A 17,396-nucleotide genomic window follows, 5' to 3' on the forward strand; every position below is an offset into this window, starting at 1 on the left:
GATGTCAGAGACAGGTGGAATGAACCGCATTCAAGGGATGCCTCTAACTCTCTGTTGACCGTGGAAACAATCAGCGTAAGCTCTGCGGCTTGCTTTTAGACAGCTGAAGGCAGAGGTAATGAATCAAACATATATCTAAATCTTCTTGCTGGTTCAGAGCACAAGACTGCGTTCGCTTCACGGACAGGCAGGGTGAGCCTGCGTCTGCTTGCAAGACTGTTTGAACACATCCCTAATTCGTCCTGACCTTCTCATGGACAAGCATAACGGGCTCTATTTCTCATCCGACACGTATCGCAGCAGGCGGCACATTCTTGCAAATTGTCCCCAAATACCCTCTGGGTTTGAAACGGTTTTGTTTTATTGAACGCTGGATATGGAAACGGTCTCACTAGTGCTTACGCAGGACAGTACGTCTGGCTGATAATCCTCTGCTTATATATGGGAGGATCCCCTTAGCTCTTCTAGACGCAGTTCTGCGTTAGGAGATTGTTTGGTCAGTTTTCTTTTATTAAGCCATTTTCAGAAAGATTCGGAAAGAATTGCTACTTTCTGAAACAGTTTCTCCGCCTGTAATAACATACATCTATGAGCATAATTACTTTCAAAGCTGAAATTATGCTTAAAACCCTGTAGTATTTCAAACACAGGCAAAACCACCCTTCTTCTTTAGCATTTTTTTATTCTAGGAACTTTGTTTGCTCACGAGATCCTAATTTCATTTAGAACTCTTAAATCCCTAAATTTACTAGATGAATAGTTTCTTCTCCTGCAAACGTGGCATATAGTTTTGCGCCCTCTGCAAGAGCTCCCAAAGGTTCCTAAATCAGATTGGAAGCTTGGCTGTGATAAATACATATAAAAGGTACGACGTATAGGACAAAGTGGTCTGCAGTATTATTCACCAGGGAACGGCAGGTAGATTTTTATGTGATTTCTTCCACTCGTGGGCATTCATTGACCTTTCATCTATGATTTGTCACTGCAGAAGGAAAAGAGGAAAATGCAACCTGGTGAGCTTTTCACTTTATTGAGGGCTATGAAATCCTTCAACCCCCTATAAAGTGCCAGTGGGATCAGATGTCACAAACAGAAAAACTATGGCTAGCACGGCGGATCCATCAACCTCAGCAAGTAAATGCCACCAACCCTGAATCTCTTATTATTAGATCTTACATCTGGATCTTTGGCGTAAGTGAACATGATGCGAGAGCTTGTAAAAGTCATACGGCACCCCTTCGGTTATTGTAATAAAGAGCCAGAAAAGACTTGTTGGATCTCCTACCTCAGTTTGCTGCCAGTGCAGAGAAACATGAGGGAGCCCCAAGGGCAAATGTGAGCAATAAAACTCACTAAGCTGACTGAAGGAATATCAATTCAGTGTCGTGAAACAGCAAAGGCCAGGAGACCAATCAGTTAAAATACGATTCACAAGTACCTGCAGACCTGCATGTGGAAAGTGTTGTCCTCCCTGCACTTGTTTTGGGTCCTAATTCAGCAATGCACGTGTGGAAGTGCCTCACTGCATCAGGACCAAAGACATTTAAACCACAAACGAAAAGACGGTCTACAACTAAATGCAGACGATAGGCTTAGGGACACAGATTATTCTGTGATTAAGTGGCTACATGTTTTATTGATCAGAAGGGGCATGACACTTATTTCTTCCTGCTCCCCCTTCAAATTCATTGACAGTTGTATTTTACTTATATTTTTCTTTCGTCTTATTCTTAAATGTTGGCAAAGACTAGAATGGTAATTTTAGTGTGTATAAATAATTTATTGAATAATAATATATGAAAATGAATTCGATATGCTTCTCTATATGAATGACAGTCTATTATTGAAATTTATTAATCAGCACATTCCACTCCATCAAATCTAAATTTTTTGAGGAAGAGGAGGAGAGGAGGTGGAGAGGCGGTTGGGAAAACTGCAGCACAGTCGGCTGACTAAATCTGAATACTTGGTCTCTGAAAATGCAGCTATCGGTGTAATTCAAATCATACTGATGAGATACAGAACAGTTATATGCAGTCATAATAACAATTTATATACTGTCAATATTAATAGCTGTGTCTGTTTGAGAATACAGTTTTAAAATAGGTACATACAATTTTATTAAGTATAAAAAGACACCGTGCAGAGCACAATACAATATATTTCATCTTTAATTCTGCTAGTTCTCAAACTCCACTGTCTTAATTGATATTGTCACCAATGACCACTGGATAGAATTGCTTCTCTGTATAAAATGAGGCTTCTCTGGATGAATTCATGCTGTTTGGTTTTAAAAATGCAGTAATTTCCTTTCAATGGCTACTTACACTGATCAAACCCTGTCAAGACTGTTGGCTGGCCTGCATTTAGTTTCCAACATATGCTACGATGCTGCCATTTTCCCCTCTTTTGCTTTGCTTCTCTCTGAGAATAGATCCTTCAAAATATTAATTGTTTCTGACTTTGTTCCAAGTTCACAACCAGAACACTGGTGCAGACCATTTCTACATTCCTCACGTTACTAAACTTACACTGACATCAGCTGGAGTTTTCAACATGCGAGGGTTCTCCCCCAAGCTCCTTTTCTCCCCCAGTCTTTTCTAATGAAGCATAGAAGGCATGCTGAAAATGATTTATTTTTTTAGAATTTGGGGGTTCAGTTTTCTTATTGTCTTCAAAGTAGACGACATCGCCTTCCAGCTTTGACTATTTTCTTTGGAAAAGCAGACATGTAAACTTAAGAACTTAGTTATATATTTTGTTTGCACATTCCAATTTGGTTTGATTTAAAAAAAAAAAAAAGTCAACTCTAACTTCAAATTGATTTAAATGATAATGCGCGAGTCCTAAAAGAAAAAAACTTGTACTTCCTCCTCTCTAAAATATATTAACATTAGACTGGAAAATAAAGTAACGAATACAGAAAAGCTGAGATTATGCTATCACATAATATCTGCCAAACAAAGCCTGGTCTTTTGCTAACATTAGCTTACTACATTTGCAATACATGCTAAGCAAAGACCCTATTTCTCTAACAGGTACATTCAGACAATATATATTTTATGGAATAAATATATAATATATCCAGTTATAGATTTCTGAATAGTAACTATAATAGATACAAGCAATACCTACATTTAAAAATACAGTTCTAGGATTCCCTAACTTTACTACTAATAAAATTAAAATTGACCTAAAACTTTCTCACTCTGATGCATAATAAAATATATGGAAACACCAAGAGTAAAAAGCCAATTGCTTCTACAAATGGAATACTTTATAAATATAGTAAATTGCTATTTCCAGAGGGAAAATTGAAAATTATAAACAGGAATTTAGGTTAAAACAGCTCTACAATATACAGTACAAAGTGGCTATGAAGCGTGATGTACGAGTTTGATGTCTGTGGCAAAATTTTGAACCGATGTAGTTGTTCATTTCTGGAGATAACTGTAGAGAAAGATTCTGTCCCCCAAAGCAGCCAATCTTGATCTCCTTAAAAAAAACACTTTTCAGTGACTACAGAAAGCCAATTGGCCAATTTGCCACAGTAAGGAGTGCAAGATTAGATCAAACAGAATTATTTGGAAGCCCTGGACTTCTTTGTTTCTAGGGTTTACCTATCATGCTGTTCTCATTAGGAACAGAGTCACAGAAGTACAATGTATCTGTGACTGTCGTGTGCTGAAAAGCTTTATCGTGAAGGTACCCTCCCTATGGCTGTCTTTACATTATCCTTGTATTGCACATTCTCCAGATGAATTCTGTTTTGTGTTCCCGTAGTTGTTTCCTTTTGCTGGAATACTGAAGTACACCTCTGGTTGCTTGATTACTGAGCTCTTGATCGAGGCTTTTTTTTCCTTGAGAATAACCTAGAATTAAAGAAACACATTTCTCAGAGCAAGCACAAGGAACTGAGGAATTAAGCTGCCGGCTGCCTCTGCCTGCTTTCTTCCCTTTCAGTTTGAAGAAAAATTTAAGATCAGTAAAAATACCTTATTTGCTAATGAAAAGATTTAGATAACTTAAAAAAATGACAAGATACCCATTAGACTGTGCCATTTGCATGTTCATCTCCTGCAGTGGACCTATTTTACACAGAAACCCCAAACTTACCTTCATGAAATACTACTGTTTATACCTCCTGCCCGAGTTGAAGCCCTGAGGTGGGATTTAGATCCCACCCACAGCCTTTGTTTGCATCAACAAAGCCGGAATTCTGGTGGTCACAGGACAGGGGGTCTACAAGGTGGGTGTTTTCCCCTAAATATCAACACAGGACGGCGTTGACATTAATAACGATGAAACCATCACTGGGAGCTTCAGTTTCTGACCATCTGGGGACTTTCTGAGTCACTTGTAGATTCTCACTGGTACAAACATCCTGTTTTGGGAACAGCTGGTATGAGATGTGGAGGATTGGAATGTAAGTCATTGCAACGTGCTTCCTACTTGATTTCGTTTGGGCAAATGGAGCGTATCTATAAATGTATTCATGTCACAAACTCTCACCGACTTCAGAAAACCTGCATATAGGGAGAATCTCTGTACCTCGTGTCATGTGTTTTGACTGCACCGGGAAACTGGCAAGCCTCTCGGCAGCTACTGTAATATTGAATGTCAGTCAAGAGCGAATGAAATACTTCCTACCAAACTGGAGATGAGAAGAAAGCACTTGTGTGTTCCCTGCGGAGTAACCACAGAGCGATGTTTGGGTTCCCTATAGCAGGGAAGGGACTAGGAAGACTTTTCTTCATGTACCAGCAGCAGATCCTGATGTTTTCTTGCAGAGCGGTAACAGACTAGTTGAAAAGACATTAAACTCTGTCTAAATCTGGTAGCATATTCTTGTCACAGATGCTCTGGTTTTTAATTAAAAAACGTTCCCAGGAACAACAGACTTCTTACACACTCTTGCTTGCAGGTAAGCCAGGGCTGCCTAGTGGCTATTGATCTCGGGGTTATTAGCTGGAAATTGGCTCCAGAGTTTGTTATGGCTTTTCACTTCTTTTCAAAATGCATTTTTACCGGGACAGTCCGTGTGGAGATGTGCTAAAGAACGAGCTCCGATCATCCTCCCTGCAGGATGGGCTTGCTGGGGCCCCGCCTGTCCCTGACCCCCCCGTCCCCGGACTCCCCTCGCCCTGCTCGTGGCCCAGGACCCCACGTCACCCCCCGGGGCCGTCAGCCCCCAACCCAGCGACAGGGCAGCAGGGCCGCTCTCCAGCCCCGTCCCGACGGATCCCGGGGAGCTGCTGGCCCAGGCAGGGCGCCGTCAGGGGGCTTTAGGGAAGACCACTGAATCCTCTCACCTACGACATATGGTTTTGCTGTGTGGTTTGCTGCTGTTGCTGCTGCTGAATGAGCAATTGCTGCTGTTGCCGGCGCCGGGCTGTCCTCAGTTTTTCGAAGCGAGCCTCCATCTCCTCCAGCACCTTGGGAGTGTAGCGTACCACCAGCTTGACGCTGTCCTTGGCCGCCTTCAGCAGCTCCACCGCCTTCTCGTGGTGTTCCCCTTCCACGCTCTGGGAGCAGGGAGAACAGACTTAATAACGGTAAAGCTGCTTCGATCTACAGCTCTGTCCCCTTTTTCAGACGGAAAGGCTGTCGGGGTTTTAGCAAGTCTCTGCACCTTACATTTTTCAAGGGGCCATCAAGGGAAAGCGTTAAGTAAGATTTATGCGCTGCTGGGTATGTATTCATCTTCTTATTTAAACAACCCTAATCTGTTTTAGGTTGCACTACAAACCTGATTTCTGATCTGCACGAAAAGGAGGGGAAATACTCAATAAGCTTTATGCAAACAAAAACAATGTTAAAAAACCCCCAAACCCCTCAGTAAAAACCCAAACGAACTGTCCGCAAGGTACAAAATTAAAATCCTATTTAAATGTGGGTAAGAAATGAAGAAATTGCAAGTTTGAAATGCCAATTCCTTTCTTACGCCCCGGCCCTGTTTGGATCCCGCAGGGAACGACATGTGGTGATTAAGCAGTCGCTGAGCTGCAGGCGAAGGAGCGTGCCCGCTGCTCCCGCGGACAACCTGCGTCTTAGAGAGTTAATGGCCTTGCTCACACAGTTAACATTTATGTGACGTGGGTTCTCTATTGGAAATAAACTAGTCATTATCTGGCTTGTTGTAAGCAATCAAACACTAACAACTGAAACATTGCAAGTTCTTGCTGAAGGAATATATATTTTCCCTCCTTTTCTGCAAAATGTTTTATAGTAAGATGATATCTGCTGTTAAATCAGAAGTATTCCCAAAGGGGCTCAAGCTCTGATTTCTGTGCTAGCATTGTTTGAAATGGGGGGAGGTGACTTGGGTGTGAAAAGAGTATTTAATTTCTACCGTTAAGTGGACTGACCAGAGTGCTTTTCAGGCATGTGGATCGTTCCACACTTTAAGAGAAAGGAAGAAATTTTCTAATGGTGTATGATTGCACATGTGTGCTGTAGGCTATATTCCAACAAACAAAAGTATCTCTGCACAGAAGAAAAAAGCCTGCACACCTGAGCTCTTCACAGGGATTTTAGACCATTTAAAAATAAGTAATTTTCTTCCCACATAAAATAACTCAAGTTTTACTACACGCTGTGGTTTAAAACTCTTATGTATACCATGCAATTTAAAATGGAACTATACCCGTAGGCTTCCAAAGAGAAGCAGCAGCATTCAAAATATTTGAAGTTCAATTCATGCTAAAAGAATAATTTAGCATCGTTATAGCAACTGTCAGAAGAAAATTCTTTCTATTTTAATCTCTCCTATTTGACTGAGTAGCATTGTGCAAGAACAGTGAATAAGAATTACTTCTGCTGTGGCACACTATGAGCTAGAAATAATGATTTAAAAGTTTCAAAAAGCAGACACAATACACTTCTACATAAATAATATAAACAACACAATTCAAGCTTATTGCCTTGCTATTTATCTTCCTTCTGTTAAATATCCTTCAAGATATCAACACAAATAATTTCATGTCTGGGTCAACTGACTGGACTCAAGAGTTTCTACAGAAATGTTAAGATGCTTTGAAAATATTAATGTAAGTTAGAGAAATAATGAATGTCATTTCAGGTGCTGAAATGATTACCAGAAACAGAGAAAACCTTGAAGTAAACATACATTCGATTGTTGAAATAAATGACTTTTTGTTTTTGAACTGTATGTTTATGAAATTCCTCCAGTAGACCTCCTATTCAAAGATCTTAAAGAAAACTCATGATCCGTGATGACCAGATTTGTTAGAAATTGTGATTGGGATAAACCTGCTGAACAAGCACTGCTACCCAAAAGTAATTTGGAGAAAAAAAGTGTTTCCTTACAAATATTTGAAAAAGAGGAAATTGTTGTTGCATAAGAAACAGTGAATGTGTCTAATGCTCCAGAGCTAAAATAAACAGCTACAGATGCACAGGATGTTTTATGAAATTGCTTTAATGAACAGATCACAGATACAAATTAAAACCTCTTCCCCAAGTCCCCTATCCCATAACTCTTCAATGTTAGAATAGGCAATCATACCTAACAAATACCGTAATCATCTTTTATAACTCATTGCTTTGTGACTGGCTTTGATACTGGCTTTTGTAAACAGAGTTCTCACCTTAAGAGGAACTGTATAAAATTTGGCATTGTTTTATATTTCAATTTTTGCTTGTGAATCGTGGTCAGTATGACGTGGCACGGACATCCAGAGGAAATGATAGTGTATTCAGTGTTGTCGTCATTAGTTTTGCTGTGGAACAGTATGAACTTAGAACAGGCTATGAACAAAAATTGTAATTGCCCAAGCTACATGAAATAGCTAAAATACTCATTTGCTTTCAAAGAGTTGGATGTTCTAACTGACACCAATAAGCAATTGTGATTGTATCTGTTCTCTGGGGGAGTAACAAGATGGTGTACTTTAATACTTCATACAACTTAGTAAACTGGATTTAATTCATGATTGCCTGTTTTCTTTCCCATTTGCCTCCAGCCTTGTTCTTCCAGTTTACAGCCAGTATTTTCTAATTAGAAATGAAGGGTTTGACTTTGTTGCTATCCAGGTCAACGGAAAACTCCCATCGACTCGAACAGTAGTGATACAGAATTAAGCCTAAAGCTCTGAACCATAAGCAAAGAGGGGAAAATAACAAAGGCAAAGTAAAAGATAGTGCTGCTAAAAATGAATCCTACTCTCCAAACATACCTGACTCAGGTCTTAACAACTACCGTCTTCAGCTGCTATTAATATGATTGCTATACTTGCTCTTAATGTCTTCGGTGCTGCTTGCACTCATATTTCCAAGGCATTACAAATACTTCACCTGCATAGCAGTAGCTGCACCACTGAAATAGCAGAGCCCCTTGGAGTAGGGAAAAGAGCTCCTCCAGCGAAGGAGGTTGTTTTGCTGATTGAACTCTTCCGTCTCTGCCGACCTCTGAGGCTGTGCTGGCGAGGGACTCCTGCTGGTATCGGTCATGCTTGTACAAGGGATTTTGCTGACTGCGTTATAATGGCTGGGGACATTGCGAGGATCTGACACACTCATGTTACTTTAGAACCGCCCACCAAACGCAGGATTTAACAAATTTGTTGCGGCATGTATATCGTTATTTAATACGCATTTCTTTATTACATATATTTATATATACTTACGCTCTTATTTCCATTATTGCATTGGCAGATTGCATCAAAAAGAAGGATGCAAAATACTGTAGGGACTAGAACAGGTGAAAGAACTGCAGATATGGCGTGGGGAAACACCAACCATTACTGTCTCCAGGTTCACAGACTTGTCATAAATATAAAAGAAAAAAACCCCACTCTGTTGCAGACAAAAAAGAGAATCTGACTGTTACCCCACAAGTTGAGAAACTGACGACAATATTTCTATTAGGTATATGTAAACAAATGCTTGGGTGACAAATTAGCCATTATAAATCTATTTTTCATCCCCTTCTGTATCTGACTCACACCAGGTATCTGACAAACACAGAATCTTTGCCAGATATGAACAGCCACCAGCAAGTGCTTTTGCTGAGCCATCTGCAGCGCTTACTGCTTTCAATTTCCTTTACTTTTAGGGGGTGTGGGACAAAGTATGTAACAAAATCCCCAGCATAATGAGAAACCAATTTTTTTAACATCCGGTGAAACAGCTCAAGGAACAGTCATCCCAGTCATGCTGGGATAACGAATCTGGATTCTGAACACACCGCTCTAATTTTATGTTGATAATTATAAAGTTGGATAACCACCAACTGCTGAGCACAAACAAGTTACAGATATTTCATTTTCATTTCATGTTCCACTGCTGAGCCGTCTGTTGTATTGTACATACTGTATATTATTTGCTTTTCTCCAGCTAAATTAAGAGAAGCACAGAGTGAACTAGTCCCAGTGAACAATGTTAAATTTAGACCTTTTTCCTCCTGTCTGAAGCTGTCTGCAAACAAATTACCGCTTCTATAATTTTTGCCTTTTTATGAATTATATTGTATGGGCTTAATTCAGCCCAAGATTGGTTTATGAATATTGGCTCATAGGCATTATTTCAAGAATGCAATTGCAATTCAAACTTCAAATACTGTTGTTTAGACTCCGAACACAAAAATATTTCTGTTGCATCTCTGAATCAACATTCCCGTGTGCCTACATGCAATTGGGAGTTTTATATTGTGATTTTTTGCTACATTAGCTTAATATATATTCTAGAGCACATTAATCAAATTTTTTGAAGAGAGTATCATGAAATACAGAGTCAAATTCAATATATCTTGACATCTGAACGTTCACCACTTTCTTCCCCAGTATTTGGCTAGATGCTGTTGACAGTAAAAGGATTTTTCAAGAACCATCCATCAGTCAGTGGTTATGAACTCTTTTTACCTGCCTTTTTATTCACCTGTTGAAAGAAGCGGTGAACAACAACAAAATTATTTGATCTACTTCCGATCAGTGAAGTTCAGGCAATTTACTTCATTAAATGTTCAGCTGATTTCTTTTTCACTGAGACTAAATAATCTTTTCAGTGGGTTTTCTTTTTTTTTTGTTTTGCATCTTTTCTTTCTCATTGTGTACTGGGGCAAGCAAGCTTCCAGACCAATTATTTCTCTTTTGAGAACATGATGGTTGATAGAAGAAGTGGTAAAAAGTCTGTCTGAAGTGTTGCACTGATACTTTGTTTCAAGAGAAAGGGAATAGCTATTGCTGAGAGAAACACATGACAACATGAAAGCATGTAGAAAACAGCATTTTTTTCACTCTTTATGGGCTTGCAACAAAGAAGAAATTTAAGTTGGAAAGTCTTATATTTATGACTGGATTCAGGAATTGCTCCTACGTGCCTTTGGTGCATTTAAATAGGAGGTTTAGAGAGAGGTTTTGCATAAAAAAGAATTATGTTTTCATTAAGAGAAGTGTAGGGTTATATGAATGAGTATGCTTGCCTTCTCAGTACTTTACATTCCCTTGTAAAAGGGAACAAAAAGCAAAATGAAAGGCAGAATTTGACCCATATCATGTAGTCAGAGCCTTACTTTTCCTGTCTATTCCAACAGCCCTTTTATTTTTACCTCCATATTGACATTCATAGCAAAACTACCGCAAAACACTCCACCCTGAAGTATTGACTTACATGAAAAACAACTATGTAAAAAATGTATCTTTTTACTGAGAATACAAGCTCCCTGTATGTGTACATTTGTACCGCTGATTTCTCTGACAAAAATATCATAGCTGGATGAATGTCACTGAAAGAAATCTGGAATGCACCTTCCATTGCAAATCAGCACCAAATGTGCTTACCAAATTTATTTTGATTTTATGTGTTCAAAGGCTCTGAAGTCCACAAGACTACACAAGTGCCACTAAGGCATCACCGTGCTAGGAAAGGGCGGTGTGCCTCAGGAGCTATGAAGCACAAGGACAACAAAGCCTGTCATTATGCTTTTACTGTAAAAGGAATTTGCAGAATTATCAATTACAAAGACATAGCTTCCTTGGAAATTAAGCATGTGGTATGGATTTGAAATTAAGCTCTTCAAGCACTCCACTACAACAGAAACTGTAGTGGCACAAAGCTGTCGATGCAGCTTTGCCTCACTACACCACAAATGCACAATAGAGGTCTCTCACAGAGCTAATTCTTTTTGTTTTATGTGGCTGCATTCTAAATCATCGTATTATAACAGCTGTGAAAAATGAAAATCCAGATGAAAATGAAAGGTCTATCAAATTTCCACATACCACTCCATTAACTGAAAGCAGCTGGTCCCCCCGTTTGAGCCCTCCATGCCTTTCTGCCACTCCTCCAGGAATGATGCGAGAAATATAAATAGGTGAATTTTGTTCCTTTCCTCCCATGACATTAAAGCCCAGGCCTTCATCAGTCTTTGGCAGCTCCACCACTCGTGGGTGTGAATGGCCTTCACTTGCAGCAAAAGCAGCAACTGTTGCCTGGAAGAAAAAAAATGAGTGATTTGGCTATGCGGGGAGAACACTGATATACACTCTGTTGTTCATCTGCAGGAAGAATTCACTCCTGTGAAAACATTTTAGTATCTTACTCTTTTTCTGATTATCTGAAAGCATTTCAAAAATATTAAGTTCCATGCTAATGCTTTTGAAATAAAGGAATAAGCAGAGGAATAGAGAGTTTAGGTGACTTGTCAAAAGATAACGCAGAAAGTTAGCAGCAGAGCCAGAAGTAGGCACCAGGAAGCCTGACTGCGTGGTGGTGAACACTTATGATCACTAGCGCGTTTCTTCATTGCCTTTTCACAGGGAGAAAATTTATTACTGTGGAATAAGAGAATGTGATCTCTACTGTGTTCCTAATTGAAATAAAGTGGATGAACTGAATTGTTAACTCTGCTCTGCTTTCAGAGGTACAGAATAATATTTTACTCTTTGGGCACAGAAAAAAATCCTAAAAGGATATTCTTATTTTAAAAAGTTGAGTTTATAATCTTTATGAAATCTTGCAAACTAAATAACTCCTGAAACAGGAATATGAGTTTTTATAAAATAATTGGATCAAAACTTTTATTGAAAAATTAAATCTTAAGACAATGGATTTATAAATCCATTAGAAAAATCCTATATTGTTAATTTTAGTCTAGCAAAAAAAAATGTAACAAACTGTAAAGCTTGCATCCAGAAAAATATTACATCTCATACTTCACTTTTTACTACAAGTATTTTCCTACTTACAGATCTTAGTAAATCATTAAATAAACATTAAGAAAATCTTTTATCCTTTTCAGCGTGTGTTTGTAGTCCAAACTGCTCAAACAATTCTGCATTACGCTAATGGTCTTTGAGCATCCTAATAACGCTTGTGCTTAACAGAAGCTAGTGGATGATGTGACATAATGGATCATTCTCAGTTACATGTTTTTGCACATGCAGACCTTGTCATCATGCATACATTTTATGTCAGACATGAATGCACTAGGAGAATGCAATGCAGACAGCCCAGAAATAACCAGGAAATATTGCGATATTGAAACATTGCTCTGTAACCCTGCTGTTCTATATGAATAAGAAATGAGAATGGCAAACACTAATTGGATTTCTCCCCATTTACTATACAACATAGCAGTAATTTCTATGTTTACCTGCAGTGTAGACAAATCAGGATTTCATATACACATTTCTCTATATAGAACGATAGACCTTACAAATTTACATTGTCCATTAACTTTCAATTAGAAGAAGGTTAAAATCAGAAGAACAGCCTACAGAAAAGAATGTTCTATTTAGTAAGGAAAATACACTGCAATTTAGTGTATATTAGCTTATTTGCTGGCTACTATACAGCTTGCTTCTCTAAAATACTGTAGAAATCACTTCGTAACACACTCCCAACCTTCATCTTCTGATACAGGTTTAAATTAAAATGTCTTAACTTAAATACATAATGGTAAGATCTTAGTTCCGTTAGGATTTCAGGGAGTTTTGTCACTAACTTCACAGGAGTGGGACCATAAAGAAATATCTCTAAAAGAGATTTATGGCTTTTGCAGGTTTACCTGTTTTGCATAATATCTGCTATACCACCCAGAAGATAGTGTTGAGTACAAAATGATAATGGGAAAAAGAAAGCCATGGTGGATCTTCCTGTTTGGAAGCATCTATCTTTGTGTATGTTATGAAAATACAGAGCATATTTCATAGTGGCACATAGAATGGGTTCTTTCATGGTTGTGTGAATTTCCTTAGAAAATTATCATTTTAGTAGTAGCGGTAATGTAGCTGTCATGGTCTAAGGATACGAGAGAGGCAGGTCCACATGGACGAAGAGACAATATATTTTATTATAACAGGTAATGCATCAGAAAAAAATGGGCTTGTGTTTGGCTGTGGAGTCTCTTGATCAGGCCATTTTTGTCACTGTTCATCCTTACCACTTGCTGAGTACCTACAGTTCCCATTAGTTAAAAGTAGAATGTTGACTGTTTAGTTTCTATCTCCCAAATCATTGTGTCCTCTCTGAATAAGCTGTATGGGAAAACAGTCCATTAAAATATTGGTTGTCGCAGGCAGACTTCTACAGAATGAACCAGTAGATTTGCTTTTGCAAAGCAACTTTTCAAAAAGCATCAAATTCCATAAAATCATTCTCTTTTCTTAAGCTACAGAAGCAGCATAAAGGTTGAAATTTTCCATTATGATTGTTACCTGGGAAGTAGCACTGGTTCTAGACTCTGGGCTGCCACTGATGTCTAAATTTTCTTACAGTGTACACACGAATACCTGAAACACACACGCGCACAGTCAATTACTAGGTCACTTTGGTAACATGTATTTCAACAGTTGCACGTATCCTACCTTTGCAGTGGCCCTGGCTCGGAATTCGGGGCAGCCATTAACAGTTATGGTTTCATGCATGTATTGATACACCTAAAACGTTCATGAAAATAAAACGAAATTAATTATAGAAGCAAAACAAGGACTATATATTAACCCAGACAGGACTGTCCCTTTCCCTCATAAGGCTGTGGTTCATTAATGCTGTATTCATGCTATCACATAGTCAAGTGTCTGCTAAAGTTGTGCATGCTTAGGTTTACAGAGAACATCAATCTGTGTTTCTCATGACACTTTGCAAACTTAACTGTACGTTTTCCAACATGAGTCACTTCCCATCTCTAGCACGTCACTTCCCCAAACCAGGACAGTTAGGTTCTATGTTATCAAAAATTGGTGTCTCCAGGCAACTGATTTGAATGCAAATGATGTGAACTGATCTGAGTGGTGTCTTAGCTTCCAGCAATGGCTTCTTTGTTCTCTGGACTTTCCTAAGAACTGAAATTTAGGAGACTGATGTTAAAAAAAAATGTAAGTTGTTCAGCATACAACTGCTGAAGAGTGGAAGTGAAAATTAAATTTTGCAGAAAGGCCACAGTTTCCATCAACCATAGCTAGGAATGGCGAAAAGGGCTGGCAGTCTGGTAGGTCAGACATGGACAATGGGTAAGATTATCCTTTAGAAAGGAATTGTACATTCACATAAATGGCATAAAATCAACATTGCCAATATGTACAACCTTCTGTCTATTGTTTTTTTTCTGGTATACACTCTTTGCCCACTTTCACTGGTCCTTAACTCTCCCTTTTAAACATTTTCAGTAAGGAGAAAGGAAAAGGCTCTCTCACACTGCCTTTGTTCTCTAGATTTGTCACATTCTTAGATGAAAAATATCAAAAAATGCCATGATATGAGCCAGTCATTTTGAAAGCAAACTTAAAATATAAAAATATTTATATACAGCATACGGAATTTTTTTTTTGAAAGACAAAGGTGAATGCAAACAAACAAAACATTTGATTTAATTTTCTTATAAAACCACCAAACCTAAAAAAATGTTCCTCTGTGCCACTGATTTACTCCAGGCATTTTCTTGACCTACTTCACCAGGAATTTTGTCTTTACATGTGCTTTATGTCTTCTTTACATGTGCTTTATGTCTCAGGCTGCATTCCTCAGAGAGAACCTTTGCTGGTAAAGTATGTTAGGTTTTACAGCAATCTCTTAGGGTCCTCAAGGAGTGCAGATTCAATTGTACTTTCAAAAATATATTTACCTTTCACTGATTTGGTGCTACTTTAGCAGGAGTGCCAAAACTTCCCTCTTTGGTAATGTAAATGCTACTTTGGCAGAGAAGGTGTCAGATCCTGTACTTAATTGACTTCTCCCTGAAGATATTTAAAAGACATGTAGATGTGGCACTTAGGGACACAGTTTAGTGGTGGACTTGGCAGTGTTAGGTTCGCACTTACACTTGATGATCTTAAAGGTCTTTTCCAACCTAAATGATTCTATGATTCTATAAACATCGGCTTGTCCCATTGATAGGTAAAACTTCCCCATCCCCCTGTCCTGATGATTTGTTATGCAGTATCATAATGATGTATCTCTCCCCACTGAGCCTGTTATTATAAAACTCACACACTGACGAACATAATGCTACACACATCTAATGGAATTAAGATGTGTGGCTCACTTCTGATCTCAGTGGACGGACATATTGGTAATCAAACACTCTCAAGTAGTAAAATGTTTGGGATGACTGATCCCCAAACCTTTTTTGAGGGATATTATACACAAGGGAAAGGCAAGAAAGGAAAGGAGATAACAAATGCAATCCATTTTAGAGATCTAAAATATGCTAAACACTTTCAAAGTACAGCAAAAAGATTACTTGTCTTGACTACTGTCAGCACATAAGTCATTCTAGGACTTAATTCAGAAAAACTTGGGTCAGCAGTGAAGAAAACTGAGACAAGGGGAACACACTGAAAAGTTTTCTGCTTTCTCCATTTGAAATGAAATCTTGCTTCCATTGGTAAAATTGACATTGACCTCAGTAGATGCCAGGATTTTGCCCTTAATTTTAAAAATATGAAAAAAAGAAAGCTCTTCTATAGCCTCTAAAGGATCTCTGGCTTGTTCTGTCTAGGTACTCGGTGACGCCATCATAAAAATGGGTTGAGTCTACATACTCAGTATTATCCTGCACTGATCAGTTCAATGTTTATTGTATTATGTCGTAGGACGTATTCTTGTAAGAACAACTACTACATTATGTAAGAATACTGTGTAATTGCAGTAATGAATCATTAAATACTTGTTACTTCAAAAACCATTCTGTATTGAACCACACTGATAATGCTGGATTTTCTTGATATGTGCAGGTTCACCTTCATCTTATAGCATGAGAGCAGATTGTACATATTGGTTTTGCTTGCACAGCTATAATTGCTGTGGCTAGCTATAATGTCGAGAAGCATATATTTGATTGCTGAACTATTATGACATTAAATTGTTTTGAAAACAGGTCACAGTATTTCAGAGGTAGGAACAGTTACAAAGAAGTTCTTTAAAATATTCATGACTAAGGCAGAATATCACAAAAGTGAGCTGATAATGATACATTCATGTGATTATTTGCTAGGTTTGATGTCATATAATTCCATATCGTATGCATCCTACCAGTATCTAGCTGGCAAGCTTCCTAATATCCAATATCCTGGTAACTAGTTAGTATACTGGTGAAACAACAAACTTACTAGTGTGTGCTTAAACTATACGTTCAAAAAGAATCAACTGACTCAAAAACTTGTGAAAAATATGACCAATAATGTCATATAACCCTTGGGTTCATTTGTAAACTTCCAGTGATAACAGATTTAAACTTGTGTTCTGCAAAGAGTTATCAGCCATCATAGTAGGTATAGCACAGTTCTTAGGAAAAGAAGTCTTGCATGTCAAATCTCACTCTCTATAAGCAACAGATGTGACCAGTCGAGTATCTGCTTGAGGCATTTGTAAATCTAATTCTCCTATTTGACTGTTACATAACGTTTAATATAATTTGAGTTGAAGAAGGATAAATCATACACCTACATAACTTTCTTATGTCAGTTTAACATCCAAACACAGATCAACTGTACCTGTTCCACCAAGTCCCTTAAACTCTTTGTAGGGTTCAGATCTAATCATTGCTCATTCTAGCAATGCACAAAAAGCACACTGAAGTCCATAAATAATCGTTGTTTGCCTGTAGCCACACTAACCCCTTTATCTATGCTGTTCTCCGCACCACCTTAGCCATGATTTGTGCACAACGAATCCATTCTGCTGCCTCTTCTATCTACACAGAACAGATAAACTGAAAATCTCTTTGTTCTCAAACTAAATAAGGTAGCATTTAAATCCTCCCAGAGTGGAATATAGCTTCCTAGTCAATCCATTGTACATGACAAATAATTGAAATGGTTTTATAAAATCTTTCCTTTCAGTGCCTACTATTATTTGTACATCTGATTAAATTTTTAACATATAGCAATTCTCCTGAATCTAACAATGTCAACCTTAAAATATCCTTATAAGACCTT

At 38.2% G+C, this 17,396-nt stretch overlaps 1 protein-coding gene across 2 annotated transcripts in view; it reads right to left on the reverse strand.

Moving 5' to 3' along the window:
- Positions 1-759: 759 nt before the first annotated feature.
- LIN7A (lin-7 homolog A, crumbs cell polarity complex component) overlaps positions 760-17,396 on the reverse strand; it is a 50,292-nt gene continuing 33,655 nt past the window's right edge. Inside the window, exons 3-6 of one of the 2 annotated variants that reach the window (XM_049791977.1) lie at positions 13,827-13,898; positions 11,241-11,450; positions 5,317-5,525; positions 760-3,872 (exon numbers count right to left, since the gene is read on the reverse strand). In XM_049791977.1, coding sequence (XP_049647934.1) covers positions 3,830-3,872; positions 5,317-5,525; positions 11,241-11,450; positions 13,827-13,898 — 534 coding nt within the window. In that variant the 3' untranslated portion in view covers positions 760-3,829. Of the gene's footprint in view, positions 3,873-5,312; positions 5,526-11,240; positions 11,451-13,826; positions 13,899-17,396 lie in introns of both variants that reach the window. The other variant, XM_049791978.1, reaches the window with a different exon arrangement.

This window comes from Accipiter gentilis, chromosome 34, assembly GCF_929443795.1.
Source record: "Accipiter gentilis chromosome 34, bAccGen1.1, whole genome shotgun sequence".
Taxonomy (NCBI): Eukaryota; Metazoa; Chordata; class Aves; order Accipitriformes; family Accipitridae; genus Astur; species Astur gentilis.